Source organism: Pygocentrus nattereri, chromosome 3 (genome assembly GCF_015220715.1).
Source record: "Pygocentrus nattereri isolate fPygNat1 chromosome 3, fPygNat1.pri, whole genome shotgun sequence".
NCBI classification, from domain to species: domain Eukaryota; kingdom Metazoa; phylum Chordata; class Actinopteri; order Characiformes; family Serrasalmidae; genus Pygocentrus; species Pygocentrus nattereri.
The window spans coordinates 28,741,867-28,767,404 of NC_051213.1; the positions used below are offsets into that span (position 1 = coordinate 28,741,867).

Consider the following 25,538-nt stretch of genomic DNA (forward strand, 5'->3'; position numbering starts at 1 on the left):
TAACCAATCTTTTAGAATCATCTACAAGCTTACTTGGTATTTTAAAATAGTTCTCAAAAACCCAATACAGCAGAGTATTATAATCCAGTACAATTTATTTTCATCAAACAGTTCATTAAATGTTTCACAGTCTCCATGTGATTTTTTTTATGTTTTTTTTTTTTTTTGTTTGTTTTTCATTTTGATTTTATCTCCCCAGGTTACGCAGAACCTTAATAAACCTCGCAATGCAACAGACGCTGAAAGCGACTTTACAAATGATCTGGTTCACCTTCAACACTGACTGACCATCAAAATAATATGAATCGACAGTAGCTAAAACCATGGCCATGTTTGATGATTTCCCCTTTTTTTGCCCATGCTTAGCAACAATAATTGCTTTGAACATAAGTAATGGAGAGAACATGTCAAATACACTGTTAAAAATAACATTTATAAACAGACACACTAAATGACAGATACAGATTAACATCTAGAAATAGGTAAATAATATAAAATATTTCAAAGCATTTATGCTTAAGGAATATCTGGCTTTATTCAATGAGAGGGATGAAGCAACTTATTAAAAGAATGCGCAACATCCAAAAACACTGCAAAGTAAAGGTGCAACTTTTAGATAATGAATCAGACATATAAGACATAAATAAATAAATAAATAAACAATGAAGTAAACAAATGAATACAGAAATAAATAACAATTTGCAATAAAAAATACAGTATAAAACATAACAGTAGGTAGCAGTTTTATTTTGTCGTGCATTCTAAGAATACATCTAAAATAAATGGTTCTAAAATGAGTTTGTACACCGTTGGAATTCACTATTTATTTGTACAAATACTAAAAGAGCACTGCACTGTTAAATAGGGAGGTTGGGTTTGCCCTCTCAAGCCTACAAGGATATTTGACTGCAATGAGAACAAATGTACAATGGCAATATTTGTATTCAAGCCCACAAATAGACAGGTACTGGTCAAAGAAAGTGCTTCCCCTCCTGTAAAAGAGGATTAGAATACAAATGTACTTTAAGAAGCTATGAAAATAGAGCAGTTAAGCTGGTACACAATAAGACTCCCATTGCATAGCCGTAAACTCCATTTCAGATTTTACATAGCTCCAGGTTGCTCAGCTGTAGAGGTTCCTTCTTCGCACAGAGTGGACCAGCTCCTGCAGCAAAGTAAAACCTGGAATATCTCCAGCCTTGCAAACAGGAGTCTTTCTTTAGCCTGATTTAAAAAAATAACCTCCAGAAGTCACCACGGTTATCGGTGACTGCAGAGACAACTCTGTCACTCCAGAGAGCTACATTTTCTCCAGGTGTGTGGAAGGAGTGGGTCACACCAAATGCGGGTCGTCGGCAGGGCTGACTGTGAAGCGTGATGACGGGACTGAACTAATGGTTGTGGGAGATCTTGGCTTCACATGGTCTTTGTTCTTGCTGGCTTTGTGAGTGCTCGCTCCTGATGGGCAAGAAAGCATATTTGATGATGAAAATAGTAATGCTTCATATCAGTGTTCCACTTTTCTCTCTGCAATGTGTTAGTAACAGACACTCATCACTTTAAGAAATTTATGCAATCAGACTAATAGCCTTGGTTGATCTTCACTATAAAATTGCTAACTTTACAGTATGCAGTGTAAAGCAGGTATTAATCTTCATTGTAGGAACAGCAGTATTACACTTAATCTACTTATTTCTTATGATACAAAAGCTCAGTTTTTCAGGTCCAGAAATAGACTTGGCAGAGCTTTGAACGGCTTTGCACTCCGAGAGGGGCTGAGGAACGAGAGCATCTAAATTTAGAGCTGATTCGTGAAAAATAAATCAAATCACGTAACTCAAACTCACTTTCAGTCTGGACCTTAAGAGAAGCACGTTTATATTAGTGAATCTGCAGTGAAACGGGAGCAGTTCTCAAAAGAGAAAGTAAATTAATTTGCATATATGAATGTAGTGGCATATATTGTTACAGAAATTGAACACTTACATATTTTATGCTTGTATTTTTACCCACAATAGTACAAAGATATCTGTGTATTCTTTAAATGTATATATACATAAATTCTAAATGTTTTGTGTGACATTTTGTGTTGAAGTGTTCTGAAGAGCCCTCTGGAGATTTTGACTTCAGCATGCTTCAGACTTCAGATTAAACTCACCAAGCCCATCGAAATGTGCAGGCTTTCCAAGAGGAGATGGACTTGTAGGTGCAGAGCCCGAACTCAGCTCATTAGTTGGAGTTTCCTGCAAGATAAAGTTTTGCAGGTGACTGGGAAGTCTGCAAGGCTGTCTGACTAGAATGATAAATTTACAATGGTAATATTTCTATTTAAGTTCACAAATAGACAGGCACTGGGGTCAAAGATCAAAAAAAGAGTAGAAACGTAACAAGGCTTTAAGACAATACGCTTTTACTATGAGTTTCCTTGAAATGTTTTAGGCTCTGGAATGAATGATTGATTGGTCACTTTCCATACCTGATCAAAAAGATAGACTGTGACATCATCAAAAAAAGACACATTCCTTCCATGGTCACGGTTCTCTTTGTCCAGGGGTTCCTTGGGTGATTTCAGCAAGCTCCGCAGACCTACTCGCTTGTGAACGTCTGTTTCTGTGACAATTATAACTTTCCTGGAGGACTCGTCCTCCTGTTCTTCTTCCTCTTCTTCTTCAGGATCACTTCCGGCTGAAACTCCCCTCCTCCGACCCATTCTGTGGTCACCTCCGTCCCAGAATCCTCCTTTGGGGCCAGGAGAAAGAGGGAGCGAGAGTGCCAGTGGAGGAAGCGAGAGGGAGAGACGGGCCAGTTTAGCTGGAAAAGAGAAAAATGGAAGCGGAGATAAGCAGAAAACACTGCACCAGGGAAGAACTCTCACCACACAGTCTTAATCGTGATTCCATCCACCATAAAGGCAGCACGTGACATCTCTGTCTAGTCCAATTCCACTAAAGCATTAAATGGAGCAAATCTGATTGGTAGCACACATGGAACAAAGCTTTATGTTTACTTGACCCCCTTTATGAAAACCTAAGTTTGAATGTGAAACATGCTCTCCCTCCCCAAATGGAAACAGAACTGCAGTTATTTGAAGCTACAGCTATACATTTATTAAGGACAAAGTGAGATTCAATACCTTCTTTGTTTAACCTGTGCCGTTAATACCATTAGTATTGTGTCTCCTAGTTTTTATAGTGAAACTGTAACAAATTTAGATGTCAATGAATAATTTATCAACATTGCTGATGTAGATCTAGTCGATTCTTTTCATTGGTGTTTGATGTTAAAAGTACCTTTCATAGCTTGGTTAGTAGCAGGCAGGGCAGGTGTGACCTCAGGCTGCTCCATCACTGTCAGTGTCTCTGCTTCTACTTCAGCATCTTCATTCTTAGATAAAACTGGGATGGGAGGTCCTGTCTCCCTTTTACTGAAAAGACAGATAAAATCAGCAGAAGTCAATACATTCAAAATTGCATGCAGTGTGCAGAGATTTTCAGAATAAGGTGCAAGTCAACAAAAAGGGAGAAATGTCATGTGTTCTAATGTGTTGTGATTTCTAAAGACTAAACCAACAGGCATCCAGAATCACTTAAAAAGTAATTATACCCCTTGAAGTTTCTTTTGAAATACATGTAGACAGTATTTGAACTTCAGTTAGTGTGTAGTGTGTATAGGTAAAATATATAATAGAAAAAAAACAAAAGAAATTTGCAATCATTTATTAAAAACAAACCTTCAGATGTTATCATTCGGTAAGTGCACCTTAGTGACTATTGTTGTCAGTTTTCCTATACCTGTCAATCAGCTTCTGACATCAAGTGGGAGAAGGTTTTGCCCAGTCCTTCATGCAGAACTCTCCCAATAGAGCAATGTTTGGCTAGGCCCTGAGACAGCAAAAGAGCCCCAAACATTTCCACCACCATGCTTTACAGCTGGTATGGGGTTATTCTGATCAAATGCTGTCCTTGGTTTCTGCCAAACATGGCTTTTGGTACTGTGGCCAAAGAACTTTATCTTTGACTCGTCTGTTCACTGTTTCTGAAGTCCTGCCCTGATAGTCATTAGCAAACTTTAGTTTTGCCCCAATGTTCTGTTTAGATAGCAAAGGCTTCTTCCTGATGCACAACCATACAAGTCAAATTTGTGCAGTCTCTTCATAATGGTAGATGGATGCACTTTGACGTCGACCTGCAGATCCATGTGATGAAATCAGAGACTTCTTTTAGTATTTTGTGGCCTACTCTCAGGTTAAATTTGCTCGGCTGGCTTCGCATGAATGCATTGGCAGTGACTTTAAACCTTTTCCACTTGTATATGGTCTTCTGGACAGTGGAATGATACATTTCTAATATTTTGGAAATCTTAAACCCCCCTCCCAGACTCTACAACCTTCTTTCTGAAGGCCTGTTTTCATCTAGGCATGATGATACAACACACTTCAAAAACAAATGGCAAACCAGACAAGATATCTGAGGTTTAAATAAGACATATTTCTTCAAGATATTCTCTAACAGTTTTCCAATTTTTAAACATAAGCACTTGATCTTGAAGTTAAACAGTCAAAACTTTTTGTGGGGTGTACTTACTTCTCAAGACTGTAACGGTGAACTTAAGAGCGTTAATACATATATATTTATGTTTACACAACATACTTCTCAGTGTCTTGGGAGGCTTTTTCCTTAGCAGCATCATTCTCGGTGGCAGTGCTGGTGTCTCCCCAGGGACGCAGAATGACGCTGTCAGTGAGGGCAGACCCCCAGAGCACGTTGGTTTTGACATTCTCACTGAGGGAGTACTGCAGTTTTTCTTCACAAACCTTAAAAAGAAGAGTGAAAGATGTTGTGGTTTCCTATCAGATAAAAATACCATTATCATTCCATTCGAGTTCAAAAAATCATTCCATTCGAGTCACTCAGACGTATTTGATACATGTTAGGGATGGCCATGGTTATTAGAATATACTGAATTAATAAAATGATATAATCAACAAACAAATTTTATAAATTGTGTATTGCCTTGCCAAGTATAAATAAGTTTCGACTGAGAGTGTGACAAAAGATCAGAGAATGTTGGGACACAAGCAGCTGATGCCAAATCTCACATTATGCAAACTGGCAACTTCTAAGTGCAGTTATATCACTCTGAGTTATCGTTCTGTTGGCCACATGGTAGTATGTTAAATCACATATGGCTAAAATGCAAAGATTAATCACTAAATCAACCCAACTAGCTGAACACAATAAATAAATGTTAAACCTTCTGTTTTTCATGCATGATAATATCGAACGTTCTCCATGTCTAAACACTGTTCATTTAAATATTTAGATATTCAATTAGCCAATCCCCAATATATTTCTATCTTAAATTTAATGTGCAATTCATCCTTTACCTGCATCATTAGCCCATTTTTTGTTGGCATTTGTGACAGTGATCGTTGACCTTTGGTGCCTTCACCTGAATGACAGGGCGAAACAGTCGATGAGACGTTCACTGCCACCTTCTTTTCCAGTGAAAGCTGAGAGTCTTCTGAGAAGTTCTGAGAGTCCTTCTCATTCTGCTTTAAGTCTTGTGATTTTGCCATGGAGATATCTGAGATTCCATCAACCTCTTCTTTCAACTCAGCTCTGGTCTTGCCTTCTGAAGCCCCAGAGATGTCTTGGCCTTCTTCTGTGCTAGCACTCTTTTTCAAAGATTCCAGCAGTTCCAGGTTTCCCAAGAAGAGATCTCCAAGAATATCTTCATCTCCAGAAATGCAGCACAACTTCTCTAGCTTTTCGAAATCCTCCAAAGGCTCCTCATCTAAATCCTTCCACTCTGAGATCAGCAACTCTGGAATGGAGTTCAAGGTGCTCTGAGAGATTGATGGGTGAGACACGCTATTTCTGTCATCTTCATTGACACAGTCCGAAACCAGGCAAGGTTGATGTTCACTGATTAATGACATGTGTGTTTTTTGTCCTAAATTGGCTGTGATCCCTTTGCTGTGAGTGTTGGCTGAACGTTCTCTTTCAGACTGATCAAAGGAATCAGCATCAATAGAGAAGACTGATAGACCTTCATGGTCTATAACATCAGGCCACGGTTGTTCAGCTGCACTGTGTAAATTTGCACTAGACTTAATCTCTATATGGTGCACTGTGTTTGGAAAATTGTTAGGGCCTTGGCAGTCACTCATCTCTGGATGCTGAGAAGCATCACAGTCTGAGATTTCCACAGACACAAAGGCAGGAGAATAGCACTGGACATTGCCTGTATGTATTGTACATGGTTCTGCTTCAATATTAACAGTGAGACTGGGACAAGACAGAGAATCTGATTTATCTTTTTCAGAATATATATCCCCCCCTCCCTCCCTATTTGGTGTTTGGCAGTGATATTCATTATCCTGCCTGTCAGCTTGACTGTTTAAACTGTCTTGGCATAATACAGTTAAGTGGGGTTTAACAGCAGTATTAGCTGGGCATGCTGAGTTTGACAATTCTCCTGTGGAAGGAAAGACCAAGTTCTTCATTTCATCAGTTTCAAATGGTGTTGTAACCCAAATGTTGTTGTGATTAGCATGAGATTCATTCTGATTTTTCACAGAGTCATTAAATAAAGAGTGCTCTACACCATCTCTTTCACCTGCCTCATTCTCTTTGTTAAGGATGTTCGCCAGTCTGTTGAAGTTTTGATTCCCTTCCATGTCCAAAAAGCCATCTTCACCTGCTTCATTTTGTATATACACCTTGGAACCTAGGGGACTGGAGCTTATCCTTTCAACACCATTAAACTGGGGAAGAGGTTCTTGCTCTGGGTTCTCCAAATTATCCACCTCAACTTTTATGCAGTTCATTTCATGTTCTGGCACTCCGTTTTCCATGTCAGGATTCTCAATGTTTTCTTCCTGATGAATAACCATCATCTGCAGTGGTGTCTGCTGAGTTTCAGGACCTCGCTGAACCCAACTCGGAAATGTTTGCTGTGCAGTGTAATCTGACTTTTCTAGGCTTTCATCATTGCAGCTATTTTCATGTATCTCCATAATGGTAGGATGAGGCTCACTCTTCGCTAGTTCATCATTTGCTCCTTCTTCCCAAAATTCACAGCCTGCAACCAACTGCTCCTCCTCATCCCACTTGTTTTGTCCAAAACCTGGGAGAAACTCTGACACTAATTCTTTTTCAGAGCTCTGAGTCTTGGCTGTGGCCCACTGTTCATTTTCAGCTGACGCCCACTGGTCATTTTCAGTTGACCACAAAGGAAGATCTCCTTGCTGGAATCGATGGCAATCAAATTCTCCCTTTAAACATCCACCTGTGCCTTCATCCTCAAGATCATTCCATAATTCCTTTGCCCTCAGTTCAAGTCCATTTGAAGCTTCCTCAACAAAGTCATAAAAACATTCCTTTTTTGAGGTCTCCATTGAAGTGACCTGTTCAGTGTTTGGAGACTTCTTTGTTGTGAAGCAAAGCTCAACTGCAGCTAACTGCCCTTCAGTCTCTGACTTTAGCATAGCCTGCTCATCTTCATTTTCTTCAATATAGGATAGGTTTCTCAAGCCCAGTTCATTGGTATCTATATCTTGCATATCCAGTGTCTGCTTCTTTGTTACTGATGTCACTTCACTATTTGTCTCTGACCAGATGGAATGGGTTAAGCTGCACTGTGTGCCTGCAATGCAGGACTTCTCATTCATATGGATGCTGTTAATGGATGGCGAGGTTTCTGACTGAATGCTGTAAAACTGAGATAACCTAGATTCATTACTGTCTGACATTGGTGTCTGCTTCTGAATTTCTTTGAATTTTGAAGCATCTAATATTTCTTGTTCATTAGCTTTCAAATATGATTGATGATCTATTTCTTGACCAGAATCGGCAAAAGATGACATTTGGAAATTAAGCTGTGAGCCATTGCTGTATGGAAACCCTTTCAGGGGTTTGTCCTGTGTGGTGGAAAGCAACTTGTCAAAAAGTTCAGCAGTGCATTCAGACTTTGAGTCCAAAGAAACATTATCGTCACTACTGTGTTTGAGACTCTTCTCAGCATCGCTCACCTCCACTGTCTTGATGCCATCACCAGATCTCCTTATAACCATTTTATCTGAAAATAATTTTTGAACATGCTCCTTGTCTCTTGCTTTGTTATTCAAACTCTCATGCCATACTAGACTGTCATCGTCCACTTCTGTCTTTTCCTCAATTTCCTTCAGTATTCCCCCTCTCTCTCCTGTTCTGCCACTGCCAGGACGGGAGGAGCACAATCCATCGCTCCCTCTTCTGGGTAAACCCTCACCGGCATCCCAATCACTGTCTGAGAAGTAGGCAGAGTCCCGGTGGGGAGTTTCAGTCCCAAGGACCCTCCAGCCAGAGCCTCCCCCAACAGTCCATGAGTCTCCAGGTATGAGGCAGTCCATAGAACTAGAAGTAAGAGGTGATAAGGTGGAGTCTGTGGGTGTAATAGTGGACAGGGACTGATCAGAGTTTGGTTCCCTTGCCAATGTAAACGGGAATGCATCCATACCTGTTTGATATGAAATTATATTCTTTGAGATTTCTGTTTCTGAACTATCATATCTGATGTCTGAATTTTTGCCTCTTTCAGTCAAAGTAGGGTTCTCACTGGATGTAGAAGATGTCTCTGTGCCACAGTCAGTCTCAGTTGTGGAGACAGTGGTATATGCTAAATTGGCATGCTCAGGAAAATCTCTAGATGTTTTTTCTGCACGTTCAGATGAATCATAACACTGAGTCCCTGCTTCTGCCTTAAACATTTTGTCTGAGTCTAGATTCACTGGGCTACCCTCAGTACTCTTCATCTCAGTAACTGCATTAATGGTCTCAGTATTATCAGTCAAGAGGCTCTGATCACTTACTTGGGTTATGATCTCACCTGAGCTATCATGTGACAAAGGCTGAACTTCAAGTTCTGGTCTTTTCCCAGACATTTTATTATTGAAGGATACACTGGGTCCAAACACTTCCTTTTGACTGACAGTCACCTCAGTATCGTTCCCTGTCATAAGATGAGACACCTGGTCCATCAGAAGCCCTGTTTTAGGCAAGATGCCTAAAGGAACAAAATCAACAGGGCTTTGAGGCTTTGTATCTAATTCAGCCTTGGCCAGATTAGTATCAGGGGCTAATTTTTGCTCCACCTTTAGGCTTTGTAATTCTGTCGCTATTTGTAGGACTGGAATTTCTGGACGCACTGCTACTTTTATTTCACTTTTTTTAGCTCTTTTGGTAACTTGAGCATAAATGGCCTCTTTCGTCTCACTCAGGGGATTTTCTGATGATCTTTCAGACTCAAATCTTATAGTCTGCGAGGATTCTGGGTCAATGCATATTGTCTCATATTCAGGTGATATTGCTATAGGTGACAGACTTTCGTCTTGTTTGCGCTGCCTCGTTATTATTTCAGTAAGAAACGTCTCAGCTGATTGGATCTCTCTTAGAAACTCCTCTCTTGTCATTTCCTCTTTCTTTGCCTCAGGCTCTGCAGTCTCAATCTCCGACAGCAGGGAGCGAGATCGCTTCATTCCTTGTGAATATGCTTCCTCTGCTTCGGCATATGTTGGTAAGTCTTGGGGACATGCATAAGGGAAGGGTGTGGTTCCAAAGCGGGACACTGGGATTCCCCCTTCACCGTCATATGCATCTTCACAATCTGATACTGCTGTGTCAATCTCAGTGAGGAACAAATCCCTCTTCTTTGGACCATTGTTTTGTTCAGTCAGTGACCCTCTGTCTGACCCCCAGGAATGTGCCGCTGAGTCTAGCTCAGCAAGAAGGGATTGGGAGCGTCGCAACCCTTTAAATCCACTTTCCCTGTCACTCTCCCTGCCCCATGAGGTTTGTCCAATGTTTGTGTCTGAGGATTCATTGGAGATTTCTGTCAGGAACAGATGTATTGGGGATTTCCTGGCTGCTGCAACTCGCTCCCGATGCATCTCTGCATCTTCCTTCCAGATGGCTGGTAGAATGGTGTCAAGACGAGACTGGGTTCGTTTCATTCCTCTAGAGAAAAGTTCGGTCGTAGCAGGATCATCAGCCAGGCTGGTGTGTTCAATGCTAGTGCCACCACTGGGTCTGCTCGGAGACATAAAGGGGGAATCATCATCATCTTCTTCTGAGGATGCTGGGCTGGAGGAGGACATTCTTTCAAACTCTGGGATCATGGACTGAGAGCTAATCATTCTAGAATAGGATGATTCTCTGCCCATTGAGGATTCTTTCATGTATGAATCTGTCCCATCCCTTGAATTGTGCAAGGACTGCGAACGTGTCAAGCTTCTCTCAGCAGTTCGCATGTCAGCGTAGTCACAGCTTAATGGGTCTCTTTGTAAGTGCACTGCAGCATTCTTATGTCTGGGAAACGTTTCTCCAGAGTAATGGTGGTAGGAGCCCCTCTGGAGTCTATAATGGGGAGGGAGGGGTGGGGGGCAGCTCTGAGGTGGAGGATACATAGATGGTCCTCCAGAAGATGGGGGGATTGATGGAGAGAGAGATGGAGATGGAGGCAACGTCTGATGTGTTCGGTTGAATCCCAAATGATCAAAGTTGCCTTTTGATGAACAACTGCTCATAAACAATGGATCTGAAGTCTCCGGTTTGCCCATGGGGTAAGAGGATCCACTGTAGTGACCTAACCCATACGACCGGGGATATATCGGAGGAGGAACAGGTAGGGGTCGCGAGTGTAAGTGGCTGCCTGAAGAGGTGGATGCAGAGCGGGGCTTTGGAGGGAGGATGGGTACTTGTGAGGTTACTGATCCAGAGCACCTCAGGCTTGGATCTCTTTTCACATCCTCTGTTCTGTCTCCAACATCTACCACTGCAAAATCTGTCACTTTGTTGCAACTTTCTTTACTAAACTCAACCAGGCCTGTGTTTGGCACCAGGACCTGGACTTCACTGGACCTCACAGTCTGAACTGTCTGAGAAGCACCTCGTCCAAAGTTGTCTTGGTAACCAAAAGTAGGTCTTTCCTTTCCTAGAGTCCCAGTACGAATCTCTACTAACTCCAAATCCCCTGGGCTAACTGAATCTGCTCGTAATGAGGATGCTTTCCCTTTAAGAGAAGGGGACTTATCCTGCGGGGTGTGCTCCTCCAAGCGTATGTAGTACTCGCTGGCTAACGAGGGGCTACGAGCACTGATGACGGGAACAACGGTGGGCGTATCCAGTGACTGCCTGTGACCAGAGCTAGGAGTAGGAATTGGTTGAGGGGGAGGAAGAGGTTTGTAACCCCTCCTACCATGGGCCTTCTCCCAGAAGTATTCGAAATTTAACCCTTTGCTAGTCTCAGTGACTGTCAGGATGTCGTCAAGCTCAGATGAAGTAGGAGTGATGGAATTCACAGGATCCAGCAGAGGAAAGGAGTTACCATTCCCTCTGAAACCTCCGTCTTCTCTGCTGTAATCTCTCTCTCTCTGCCGTACTCTGGCAGCTGAGTGGAATGCATTTGGGCGGAGCGAATCCCATCGTCTTTCAAAAGACTCTTCGCTCTCCCCTCTCCTTCCTCTGCCGTGCTGTTCTTCAAACTCTTCTTCATCCTCATCCTCTGTTACAGTCCTCCCTTGCTCCGCAGCCAGCAGTGAGGAGAGGAGAATAAAGACTTCATTGACATTTGGACGCTGAGAGGGTGGAAGCCAGCATGACTGCATGACTTCATACCTAAAAACACATAAAGCCTTAAGTTAATCTTTCTTGTTTTGATTTGCTAAGAAATTTCCATTTTATTGTAATCCCCAATTTACTCTGAAGCTGCGAATGAGATAAAAGTACATTTTAAAGAATAGTTCAGCAGAAAATTTAATTTACTCTTATCCCAGATGTAGTCAATCAGCCCAGTAGTTTAGTGCTGGAGCTACAAAGTTAATGTTTCTAACAAACTCTAACAAACCCAGTTACCCAAATCTTTTCCATAAATACAACCCCAAAACTTCTATCAGCTTGCTCAAACTACATCCAGGTTTTCAAATGTGCACTTTGTACATTTTAATGCACAATTACTGTTTATGTTTAACAGGAAATAAACAGAAATGATGCATTCAAAGTGGGATGTAAACTATTAGGGTTTAAACATTAAGTTATGTATAAGTTTGTTTTCTGAAGAGAATGGGTTAACTTCTTTTCACTTAGAAAGTCAGCTGTGTTCAAAGGATTGTATATGGTATGCCTGTGTGCCTACTGTACGCCTGCATGATATGCATGCATGTAGAGGACTAACAATCTCCTGAGGAGTCTGAATTGGCACGACACTTGTTCACAGTAAGTTAAATCATGACAAGTCTGTACAAGGGAGTTGAGAGATATTTTGTGGATGTATTTACAGAACAGGTTTGAAGAACTACCATCTTCTAGTGGTTTAACTAAAGAACCAAAATTTGATGTCAGTGTTGGTACATGTCTTGGCTGACTGACTAGATCTGTGGTAAGTAAAAAATGGTGTAAATCTTTTTTGCCAAACCATTTCTTTAATCACTAATAAAAAGGGATAAGAGAAACTGACCAGTAGTCCGCATGGGAGAGTTTAAGGCGAGGTTGGGCCAGTGTAATTTGCCTCTCCTTAATGACAAAGGTGAGGACTTCTTCATCACTCAGATGTCTGTGTGGTTGAGCGCCAAACTCAAATAGCTCCCAAATCACCACACCTAAAGACCTGTCAATCAAAAAGAAAAAGTAGATTTTTTTAACATCAAATTGATTATAGGGAACTTATGGCAAAAAATCGTTTACAAGTGAAGCTCATTTATACCAGAATATATGTAAATAGTATCTCAAAACTGGTGTTGCCTTCAAGCTCTTCCAGAAGTCATTGGTTTATAGTCGAGTGATCTAAAATAATCTTTAATAAATCCATTGATTGATCCACTGAACAGCGGTCTTTCGGACTGATCTATATTGTCCATACCACACGTTGCTAGTCTTGGTCTGGTCCGTGACCATCAATCCTCCTCTGAACTCCAACAGCTCTGGGGCGATCCAGCGCAGAGGGATCCACAGCTTATCTGGAGTCAGATAGTAGTCTTCCTGTGAGTGGCACAGAAAAAAACATCACATCAGTCAATATTCAGGAAATTCAGATTGTGTGTTCTTTTAACACAAGTGAGCTAAGAGCAATACAAAATCCTCTGATCAGTCTTCTGTGATGTTGTAATTCAATAGTTACAAGACAAATTTATGCTGAAAATTGTTCTAAATTTAGTAGAGCTCTTAAAATCCAAACCAAATAATAGAGCTCTTAAAATCCAAACCAAAAAAGTACAATGTGTCTACAATGTCAAGGAATATACTTTAATCTATGGTTGTGATTTGAGTAATCATGCCACAGTATATAATGTGCAGTTATGCATACATTAGAACCTGAATATACTAAAATTCTCTGCACTCACAGACACATCCATGCACACAACATGCAGGTTAATAGAAGATTAGCAGGACCACTGCTCTCAAGATGAATGCCGCATGATAAGTACCTTGTAGTGATTGTGTGAGAGACCATAGTCTCCAATCCTGACCGTTAGATCTGAGGTGAGCAGACAGTTCCTCAGTGCCAGATCACTGGAGGGAGGCAGACAGCATCCATTTTCATTTACATCCTTAAATCTTCACACATCAGTCTACATTCACTGTAATGCAACCTGACACCTCTTGAAACTGGAGTATGTTTGAAGAACAACTATTCAAAGCAGGGCTGCTCGGGTAGCAGGGCTCATAAACCATGCAGATGACGTTTGACTTGAGTGAAAGGAGGGTTATCTGTATGTTACATAGAGCGTTTATGCAGTTACACGGTAGTAATGGGGAAGGTTCCCTGCTCTTGCTCCAGAGATTAGTTTCCTTGTTCATACTTTATGTCCTTTGAAGGGAGATACGAAAGATGAAGTGAGGTTCATCTGTGTATACCTGTGTATGTAGTTGTTCTCATGAAGGTGCAGGAGGCCTGAGGTGATCTCATATGCCATTCGTTGCAAGGTCAAGAGGTCACGGTTCAAAAGGTCTGGCGTCATGCCGTCTGACTTCCTCTGAGCTCTTAGATACCTTTTGAGGTCCCCCTGGAAGTCATACATATAACTGAGCTACAACTGTTTTGTTGCTATCCCACAAAAGATATATAAGTTAATATATTATACCACTCAAAACTTTGGAAACATCTTTTTTTGTTCTTTATTTTTACTATTTCCACATTTTAGAATAATAGTGAAGACATCAAAGAAAAAAAATAACATATATTCAGAACTATCTCATATCTCATCTCTAAGGTGCAACCATAGCTGACACACGCAATCAGTTGCACACACACATCTTGTATAATCTCCACAGAAAAGCACTGTCAATAGATTTGGATGCTCTGGAGCAGCTACACATGAGATATATAAGATAACCATGCCAAGTGCTAAGTATTAGTTAAAGGGGTATAAAGCCCAGCAATGGGTTCTGAAAAAAATAAACCTGCATTCTCTGGAGTGATGGAGCACCATCCAATACCTTCTGGCTTGAGTTTAAGTAGCGTTTGTGATACAGAACTAATCATCCTGAACTCACTAATGCTTTTGTGGCCGAATGCAATCAAATCCTCACAGCAACATCCCGACATCTAGTGTAAAGACTTCCCAGAAGAGTAGAGACTGTTACTGCAACAAACTCCCTGTTAATATACTTGTTTTGAAAAGAAACGTCAGAGGACCAGGTGTCTACAAACTTTTGGACATACAGTGTATTCAAGGTTCTTCAAAGTGGCCACTTTTTGCCTTGATGCAGTTTCACATTCTCTTGGAATTCTCTAAAACAGCTTCATAAGGAGCCTCCTGGGATGCTTTTCAATTGCCCTTGAAGGAATTTCACATATGCTGAACACCTTTTGGTTGCTGGAAACTACATACTTATAGACATGTCACAAATACCTTTCCTGTTTAAAACTTTTCTTTTGTAAATAAAGTCAAAATGTTAAAACATTTAAAAACATAAATATAAATCCTTTAGATTATAAAAACACACATTTCACTGTTATTGTGCTGTACATATTATGCAAAAGGCCTTTTTGTAAATGTATAATTCTCAATCAGAGCCTGTGTGTTATATTTCCAGAATCTAATGTGTGGTTTGTTTATAGTGGTAAGGGCTGTGTGCTAAAGTAGACCTTTGAGCTTAGAGCACTCACCAGCTGGCAGAACTCCATGACCAGTAAATAGGGAAAGCTCTCACTGCACTGACCCAAACACTGCAAGATGTTGGGATGCTGGAGGCTCCTGCAAGTTAAAAAAGGAAGAAGGGGAGGACATGACAGAGAGAGAGAGAGAGAGAGAGAGAGAGAGAGAAGGGAGGGAAAGAGGAAGAGAGAAATATAAGTATACTAGGCCGAAGAAGGACATCTAGGTGAAAGAAAAAGAGTGGGTTAGAAAAAAGTGAGAGAGGAATTCAGTGGCCATACTGGAATGAGGAGAGAAAGAGGGAAAGGGAGAGAAAAGGAGAGAGGCATGGGAAGTGTAGTTATAGCCCAAACTGGGAGTAATATATAGGTCAGTTGTGCTGTTGGAGCATTCAGTAGCCCAGTTTCTATGCAGAGTTTATGTATTCTCTACACAGACAATGCACTGAGTGTTATTCACAAATTCAGCATAGTTTGATAGGATCATTCAAATACATGATATTTTGTTACATGTTATCATTGGTATGTATGTGTTCCTGTCACACACATAGTAATCATATGTAGTTGAGAACATGTTAAATCTGTTTGTATATACACAGGCCTGGGTAGGAACTGAATACATGTGACAGTGCTACATAAACAAAAAAAATGTATTCCATTGCAAAAAGACAGCAATAACATTACAGATACATTATAATTATAAATAAGGTGATCAGTTACTGGAATACATTCAAATCACATACATGCAAACTCATCACCTTTTGTGGAAATCCACCATTTGGAATAATGAGTTGGGTTGATTTAAACATTTTTTAATTTTGAAGTAGAAGCAGGAAGGAGGCGATCCTGCTGCCAGGAGAGATTTCTGAAGAATGCCCTTCACCAGAAGCAGTTCACAGTCTTTTATTCAGCCAATCTACCAGAAATTGTAGTATTGTGTTTTTACTGTTAAAACTAAGATCTTTAACATTTTCCCACAGATATTTGAAACAGGCATTTAGCCTGATTTTCCACTTCATCATTTGTTGCCACAATAAAATCCTACAGTGTGACTGGCTACGATTCAAACTAATTGCTAAAGTCAACTTGCCAGATATTAATGCGAAAGGTAGCTAATATTTACTAAAAGTTACAAAATATTTCACGTGATTTGTTTTTCTTCAATTATTTTCAAATGATGGGGCAAAATATTAAAGTGTGTAAATCATCACTGTATGTAATTAACACAATCCGCTCCCAATATGAAGCATACTGAGCCAGTACAGGCCTTTTAGCAAAGAAAACACAAATGATGGTCAGTCAGCATTTTCAGAATGGCTTCTATTTATCATCACTGCTAATGAAGCATCTCAAAAGAGGACTTTTAGCACATTGATCTTTTGACTTCAGTAAAGTAAGCAACACATTGTTAACAAGGCAAAATCCCTGGACAGCAGTTTAGCTTATAACTGTATTGCATTTGCATAGTTGCTGAACTTAATGAACTGATTCATGCTACAATAATGACTTATTTCTCTCTGGTTTCGCCCCAGAGCTCTTAGTTTCAGTGTCAGAATTTTCAATTCCCTGTTTAAATCACCATTGTTACTGTTTTTAATGCTCATCCAGTATCTCACAAAAGTGAGCACACCCCTCACACACACACAGACACACAGGCACAGACACACACACACACAAATTTTCAAAGCGGCTTCTCCCTCAGGGTCGTGGGGGGGAGGGGGGGTGCCGGAGGCTGGTTACACCCTGGGCAGGTCGCCAGTCCATCGCTGGGCATACACCCCTCACATTTCTGCAGATATTTTATTCTTCCTTTTCATGGGATAGCACTATAGAAATGAAACTTGGATATAACTTAAAGTAGTCAGTGTACAGCTTGTGTAGCCGTATAGATTTACTGTCCTCTGAAAAGAACTCAACACACAGCCATTCATGTCAAAATAGCTGTGAGTCCACCTCACAGTGAACATGTCCAAATTGTGCTCAGTGTCAATATTTTGTGTGACCACAATTATTATCTAGCACTGCCTGAACCCTCTTGGACATGGAATTCACCAGAACTGCACAGGTTGCTACTGGAATCCTCTTCCACTCCTCCATCATGACATCACAGAGCTGGTGGATGTTAGACACCTTGCGCTACTCCATCTTCTGCATGAGGATGCCTCACAGGTGCTCAATTGGGGTTAGGTCTGGAGACATACTTGGCCAGACCATCACCTTTACCTTCAGCTTCCTCAGCAAGGCAGATGTCATTTTGGAGGTGTGTTTGGGGTCATTGTCGAGTTGGAAAACTGCTGTGCAGGGAAAGGATCATGCTCTGCTTCAGAATGTCACAGTACATGCTGGAATCCCTCAATGAACCTCCCCAGTGCCGGCAGCACTCACTTTTTTGAAGTCAACCTCTGGATATGACAATGAACACATGGACTCAACTTCTTTGGTCGACTCTGGTGAGGCCTGTTTCGAGTGGAACCTATCCTGGAAAACCACTGTATGACCTTGGCCACTGTGCTATAGCTTAGTTTCAAGGTGTTAGCAATCTTCTTATAGCCTAGGCCATCTTCGTGGAGAGCAGCAATTCTATTTCTCACATCCTCAGAGAGTTCTTTGCCATGAGGTGCCATGCTGAATATCCAGTGGTCAGTATGAGAGAATTGTACAAAAAAACACTAAACAGCCCTGCTCCCCATTCACACCTGGAACCTTGTAACTCTAACAAGTCACATGACACCAGGGAGGGACTACGACACAATTGGGCACAATTTGGACATGTTCACTGTGAGGTGGACTCACTTGTGTTGCCAGCTATTTACACATGAATGGCTGTGTGTTGAGTTTTTTCAGAGGACAGTAAATCTGTACGGCTACACAAGCTGCACACTGACTACTTTAAGTTATAGCCAAGTTTCATTTCTATAGTGTCCCATGAAAAGACATAATAAAATATTTGCAGAAATGTGAGGGGTGTGCTCACTTTTGTGAGATACTGTACATCTAAACTCAAATAAATTATACTGTAAAAATGTGTCATTTTTGTGAAATATGTTTATAAAATGCACCACTTAGACTTGGCCTTTTTGCTGAACACAAGCTGTGTAAGCCACAATATCAGCTGCTTATGTCCCACACTCTCTGCAGTTCTACATCACACTTTATTTAAAGGTAAAAATGGCGACCTGGTCCAAAGCGAGAGCTGGACACACACTTTGGATTTTTAACTCCCTTGGACTCTAGACTAAAATGCATTTGCTTTGAGTGACTCAGTATCTTAATTATGCTAATTGTAGTTTGAGCCATGCTAATTTTGAGCCAGTATATGACCAGCAAACACTGCTTTGAATAGTTGTACACACATATAATGAAATATTTTTCATTAAAACACAAAAAAGCATACATGATTGCAGAAAATATGTATTTCAGTAATGAAGTGTTAAAGTTACACTGATTTTCAGACTTTGAGACACATTTACTACAAAACAATGGGATCTGAGAAAAACATGAGTATTATTTTCAGTGGCTGAAACGTAGAGATTAGAGGTTGGGACAGCCATCTCCCAATAGAAAGTACTCTATAAATTGTGATTTTGTATATATATTAGCTTATTACTACATATATATCTTAGTTTTAAAAAGATCATAATATAATCTTTGTATATCAAAGTACTACAAAATACTTTTTTTAATTATATTTTTTATATATTTGTATATATTTTAAAATATTTTTTGCAGATTTAATATATTTTTTCATTTCCTATTATTTATTATAACTACTCATGGTTTGTATGCCGGTGACAGGGAGACAAGGGAATGGAGAATAGTTTGGGTTCAGATTCTGATTTAAAATGTAGTACCATGGCTCACGTCAGGTTGGACTTGTGCAGAAAGATCACAGGCTGTAGACACATTTAGTTAAAATTTCTGCCTTGATTAAAGTTCTAACCTGTACGGCTCAGCCTCTGCCAGGAACTTGCGCTGTTCCAGAGGACTAGCACTGACTTTCAACTCCTTCACCACAGCCTGAGAGGAGCTGCAGTCACACAGCACCTCTGCTAGGATCACCTGCAAGGGAGGACGGGGGGGAGAGAAAAGGGCATAATTAAGACACACTGCAAGAGAGGAGGTGACCACAGACAGTAAACCACATTGAATCTTCCTTTCTGTCCAAAGAAGGAAACTGGACGACTCCGCAAAAGCAAGACCCAGTCGAAATCTGGGTCAGTGTAACTGTCTAATTTGGCAGCTGTCTAATTTGATAAAACTAGTTTTTGAGCCTCAGTCTGGAGATTTTCCCATTTTCACTTGCAGATGAGTCTGTATTATGTTGTTCTTAATTTCACACAGATAGGGTTCCAATATTTTGAATACTATCTAGACTATTGATCATTACTGATTATATAATGTTATCAAAGCTGTTGTACTGTTGCTATCACATTTCCTCTCTGGAGCACTTATTTCTAAATATTTCTATTATCATATGTCATATTAGGTGTACCTTTCCAAACCATCCATTTCCAATCTCCTGCAGGTAGTTGAGGGTGTGTCTCCGGAAACACTGAGAACTGGAGTCTGTGGAACCGAAGGAAGAAAGAAAGGAGGGGTAAGAAGCATTAGTGTCTGTGAGTTACGCAGAAGGAACAATAACTGTGGGTATGCTGTGTGTGTGCTAGTTAAGGGGGCTGGTATGTTCCTGCTGCATAGTAAGCATATCTGATGCTTCATTACTTAAGACATCAAATATGGCATTAGAATATATCTTAATTGTGCACTGCTCGAATATATTACTTGTGTGTTATATACCACAGTTGGTGCTACCTATGTGTTATGTAGTGGATCTGGTGTTACCTGTTACCTGTGTTACCTGTGGTACTACTTGTTGGTTGGGTATTATCAGTGTTTGCGTGCCTTAGTGCTACCTGTATGTTTGTTAGTATGGTTGTGGGTGAGAGGGCACCTGTGCCGTTGGACAGTGCTGGACATGTTCGGTCTCGCAGAGGAAGCGTGTAGACCTCTGGTAGAGATGGGCAGGAAGACAGGCTGTCCTCAGGTGCTGGGCTGGAGCCTCCAGAACATTCCTCTGCCTCAGCATTATCAAACTCCTGAAAGGACAGTCAGAAACAGAGAGTAAGAGATTAATTTCAGAGTTCCATAAGGAAAAACATATCTGAAGAAAAAAAAACAGCAATGAATTCCAAGTGTATGTGTACCATGCAGTCTCATTTTGTATGCTGAATACATTTATTCACACACAATTACAGTGATACATTGGAATGACATTGGAATCTGTATTTAACTCTTATAAATCTAGAGTTATTACTGTTGTGTTGATATACATTTACAATGCATAATTATTTAATTACACAATTAAGTACAAGGTTACTGCACAATGAGTTATATTTCCATTTGACAAACATTCTGAATCAACTGCTTTATTCCACTTCCTCATATTATATGCTGCATATTATATTGTAGGAATTCACAATCCGAATTGTCTCAAAGATGTTCAAAAGCAAAATCTGCCAATTTATCGTTTTTATTTTGGTGCAATTTTATGACGGAAATAACGTGAGCCTAGTAAGTGCACATGTGCTGTATTTTAATGTAGCCCCTACAGTTCTAGTGAAAATGTCATAGCCAAGAGGACTCAATATGCTAAATAGCACTTTGCCTCTCACATTTGATGTAGAACTTTATTTAATTTATGTTAATTAAATAGAGAACTGATTTAAATTTTAAAATTGAAATACCAGTTTGGCATGTTAAAGAGCACTACTCTTGTCCATATTGCTAATAAAAAAGTACTGGAAATGAGCTATTGTGTTTCATGTGTTCAGTTACAACTTGAGCTTTGGCTTAAAAGGCTAGCAAAATCATTTGGCTGAAAAGAAATTCTGAATCAGCCACATAAAATTCATGATAGTGCATTTCCATCATCTTAAATTAGTTTTTTCCATGTTCCATGAAGCACAGGCTTCAGTACGTATCGTTTTAGACTTTCACTGGCTAAAGGGCCACTATTTAAATTCAACACTGTATGTTTTCTTCACTTTGTACCTGACTGCCTCTGTCTGCGCCCTGTCCCTCTAGACGATAATCTGATTTTATCTGAGAGGACACTTACATTGAAGCCGACTCCTCCCCGTTTGCAGCACAGACAGGTGAGGAGTAGCAGAATGAAGGAGACCAGGCCAGAGCAAGAGATAATAATGACAACGTAGGGCGGCGGAGAGAGAGAGCCATCCCGTGAAACGGAAACTATGAGGGGGGAAGAAAAGAGAGAAAAGGGAAAGTCAGGTATGCCAGTTAGCTAGAAGTGTTACTGTTGATAACAGCGAAAGATGAATTTTGATTATGTAATGTAAAACAAACAGCAGAAGAAAAACTGAGAGAGACAGACAGAGAGAGAGAGAGAGAAAGAGAGAGAGAGAGAGAGAGAAAGAGAGAGAGAGAGCACATAGTCCTACTGGGGAAAAACCACTGAGAAGGGAGAGGAGCTATAAGGTTAGCGTTTAGCTTTCGGCAGTAAAGTTATAACAGAACATAGGAGCCCAATGAAGTGCAAGTCATTGGGCAGCTGGTCAGAGTAAGAAAGACAGCGGAGGAAATCAGAGTGGAGTAGCATTTGCATGGGTAAGAAGGAGGAGGTTTGAAAGATAAAGGTTAAAGTTTAGGGAAACCAAAGGAGCCAGAGAATTCATAATACAAGACATTCCTTGTACTTGTCACTAATGAGTGAGAGGGACAGGCATTTGGAGAGTTGTTTTGGGGTGGGGCCTGTTTTAAGGGAAAGGGTTGAATAATTGAGAAAGATTCACTCAGATAGGGAAGGTACCAAGTCAGAAGGGGTGGGGGGGCATTTTTAATTAGAGTACCTCAACTTGCTCGTATGTGTGGGGTGAACCATCTGTGGAAGAGAGAAGGGAGGAGGGCACGGGGGTTAAAATAACCTTTGGCACGTAAATTACCACTAAGATTGCATATCCACAAACACGCATCCAAAATCGTCCCCAAAAATCATCTTGGCATAACCAACGGTGTCTGACAGAGCTGTGAGTCATCACGTCCAGCCATGTGTGTTTCACAGACATCAGGAGCGAACCTGAAGAGGAACTGAAGATTTGTGTTCATTTGCCTTCAGGGATTCAGAAATAAACTCAAGACTAGACTAAATATGAGCTACTCATATATGAAGAACAATCATAGACATTAAGCTATGAAAACTATTAAACTATGACCAGAGCAGAAATGAAGAAAGAGTACTGGACACTTTATGGGTCAAATACACTTTTCAATTTGACAAATAATTATCTACTATGTCTCACAACAAGAAAAAGCAATAATAATACTCACATTACACTGAACTGTTCATCATCTACAGCAAAAAGATTTTACTGCATATTTTTCAAGACAAGGTAAAAGCCAAAATATTTTTTTCCCATTCAAAGAGGTTGAATTTACATATTCTACAAACGATAAGTTTCCGATTGCAAAAACGTTTGCCCACTCTGCGTCCAGTTGTAACTGCGGTGAGCAGGATAGGTAACATACTGCCAGGCAGAATTATGATTTGAGCTCATGTAATAATAACTTAAAAATAATAATGTAATAAAAAACTTAACAATAATCTTTAAAACTCCTTATTTTAGGGATGAACAATTATATTGGAAAAACATGGCATTGGGAGTTTCTCACAATTACTTACAATTAAAATGATCAGCATTCTGTGCTTGTTTGTTTGTTTGTTTTTTCATCCTATTTTATAATAAAAAAACATAATATTAACCACAAATGTAAAGATCTTTTCAAAACATGATTCCTTCAACAAAAGATGCCCTGGGAAAAAAGCAAACATTAAAATGATGTCACAGAAAGTTACAATTAAATGGTCCTAAAATGTGTTACTTTAGTCATCTTTAGGCAAACGTGCACTTTCTTTAAAAAATAAACTTTTATTCATTAACAAAAAAACGAATAAGAGCAAGCAAACCTTTCTAATGACAAACCACATCATATACAACATATTTTCATGACCATAAAACGCTAAGATGAGTTTTCCTCATCCTCATTTTACTGGTGTAGCTTAATACGGTCACAAATCAGCTTCTGACTGAAACTGGCTGCATTAATAGAAAGTGTTTTCAGGAAATTCAGCCACGTTTCTTTCTTTCTGTTGTATTGGCGGCGTATTAGCCGAGTGGGGGGAGGATGAGGGGGTTTTTATGCTCCTCTACACCGCTAATGCCTCCACATGGGTCAAAAACACGGCTCGTGTGTCAAGCTGCTAACAGTAGTGATTCATAACAAAACCATTACGTTTTTCGAAAATGTTCATTATGGCACGCGTGCTGTTTTTGATGCTGTTTTCACAGTTCTGTGTTTTTACATTTTGGTTTTAAAATGCAATAAAAACTGAGAGAAAAACAGGGCTAATGTTTGTAGGTAGAGCTGGTCTCGACATTAACAATAGCAGCACCCTTGGGGAATATGAGGGCTAAAGGCAGCCAAATGGCGAAGAAGCGATGGCTTAATCGGTAATGTACATAAAAATGTTTAATTTTTTCGAAGCCGGGTACAGAGTCTGTATCTCTGTCCAGTGTTCATTTTTTCATTTTCCTTTCCCACCGTCTCCGCTGGTCATATGGACAGACAGGAGCTGCATAACGTTACACACAAATAAACATGAGGCCTGTTTCGACTGTCAGTCTGACTAACCAAGGGTAAAGCCGAAACATCCCAATATCACAACACGGACACGTCTGAATATCGTTCTGTATTTTAATATCACACCGTGATATAAAAAGAGAATTTCAACAGTATAAGATGAATAATTCTGTTGAGATTTCGCATATGAATTAGGCTGAAGTCAGCTTCTTGTTAGAATTCCCCGTTCCACCTTAAATTGTGCAGCAGTTACTGTTATATCGCCTTAAGCGCCAGAATGGAACTGCTGCACCGTTTAAGGTGGAACGGGAAAATTCGAACAAGAACCTGGAGAATTGAGACGCTGATTTCAGCTTCGTCGCATATGAGGAGTAATGTTACGCTAACAGGAATATATTTCACATTCCCCTACTTCGCAAGCCTAACATAAATAAGGCTTAATCGCGCATGACTACTCCCACACAGTTTTAAAGCCCGTCCACGGTGCATCTGACCGAAATCAACGGCAAAAACAGACGCTAACTTACATGCCATAAATATAACCAGACACACCGCCTGCCCTGCAGTCGAGCTAAAGCAAAGCGGCGATCCAGCGCGTTGCACACAATGCCAGGATTTTAAATAAAACACAAGAATCATGGCACTGGAAATGATAGTGTCTAATATCAGTATGGACTGTTATAATGCTGCTCCCCAGCCTCCCTCCGTTCATCCCCGCCGTCTCCGTCCAGGTCAGGCGGCTTTAACCTCCATCCCCCCACTCAGCGGCTCGTCTCACCTTCTCTCTGCGGCGCTCCGAGCGCTCTGTCCGGGCTGAGGAGGGACATGAGCCCCGCTAGCAGCAGCAGCACGGTGCCCCAACGCCGCGGTGCTCGCATACTGTCGCCGGGCTACCGCGAACCATCCGCGCCGCCTGCCCTCACTCTGCCCCGCTCGGATAAAGGAGCTCGGCCGCTGATGATGCTGGTGATGCTGCTGTTGTTGTTGTGATGCTGCTGGCGCCCCTCTTCACCCTCCGCCTCCTCCGCCTCTTATCCGCGATCCTAAAGCGCCTCTGTGCCTCTCAGCTCAGTATCGCCTGGCTCAGTTTCATTATTGGCTATTAAATAATCTTGTCTTTGTAAATATGAGGCGTTATCATTGTTTTCGTCTTTATAATCGGACTCAGACTCTCCTTGGTGAAGGAGCGCTAGCTAGCTTTATCAGCTAGCCTGTTTTCTCACAAGAAAATGGTAACTACGTCAGACGCGTTATCCCCCCCCCCTCCTTTTCTGATACTCTCTCTTCTATTCTTCACTGTCTACAGAACAAACACGACATGCACAATCAGACCATCATCAGCAGCCTTAATATCAGTATTTTAAAATACACCATAGTAACCATCTTGATCACCATAATATTAACCGTCATCATGACCCCTCACCTATTATGCTAACAGATATCATTCATTGCTCTGAATAGCGCTGTTCACACACGCAGTCCAAATCCGATTCATTTGCCAATCCAATCTTATATACTTAGTTATTCCTAGCACGAAAAAACACACATATTAAATCTGATTTTGTACAAAACGGATTCGAATAGCATTCGTACTTTTCGCCTATACGCTTACGAGGTTCAATTTCAAGTGTATTTTTGTCGTCATATATTATGCCTTTAACGTCACACCGCCGTGAGAGCGTTACTAGGCAGCGTTGCCAATGCCTCATCATTACTGTAGAAACAGGGGACGCTGTGAAGATGAG

The 25,538-nt window shown here is 40.6% G+C and overlaps 1 protein-coding gene across 1 annotated transcript; it reads right to left on the reverse strand.

The window, feature by feature from the left end:
• Window positions 1-93: 93 nt before the first annotated feature.
• Window positions 94-25,045, reverse strand: si:dkey-40m6.8. The gene is made up of 16 exons (XM_017681809.2): window positions 24,572-25,045; window positions 21,254-21,387; window positions 20,087-20,231; window positions 19,628-19,701; window positions 19,076-19,194; window positions 15,148-15,235; window positions 13,893-14,041; window positions 13,463-13,547; window positions 12,898-13,016; window positions 12,496-12,645; window positions 5,387-11,657; window positions 4,650-4,813; window positions 3,291-3,424; window positions 2,477-2,811; window positions 2,159-2,243; window positions 94-1,458 (listed from the first exon to the last, which is right to left on the reverse strand). The coding sequence occupies exons 1-16, from the start codon at window positions 24,669-24,671 to the stop codon at window positions 1,334-1,336; spliced, it is 8,277 nt and encodes a 2,758-aa protein (XP_017537298.2). The 5' UTR covers window positions 24,672-25,045; the 3' UTR covers window positions 94-1,333.
• Window positions 25,046-25,538: the final 493 nt, after the last annotated feature.

What these genes read in the sequence shown, in the direction of transcription:
- si:dkey-40m6.8 (XM_017681809.2), bottom strand. Translation starts at nt 24,671, where the DNA reads ATGCGAGCACCGCGGCGTTGGGGCACCGTGCTGCTGCTGCTAGCGGGG. An exon ending in TCTCACACAATCACTACAAG is followed by an intron (nt 13,017 to 13,462) that starts GTACTTATCATG and finishes TGCCACTCACAG; the next exon opens with GAAGACTACTATCTGACTCC. An exon ending in TGCACATTTCGATGGGCTTG is followed by an intron (nt 1,459 to 2,158) that starts GTGAGTTTAATC and finishes CTTGCCCATCAG; the next exon opens with GAGCGAGCACTCACAAAGCC.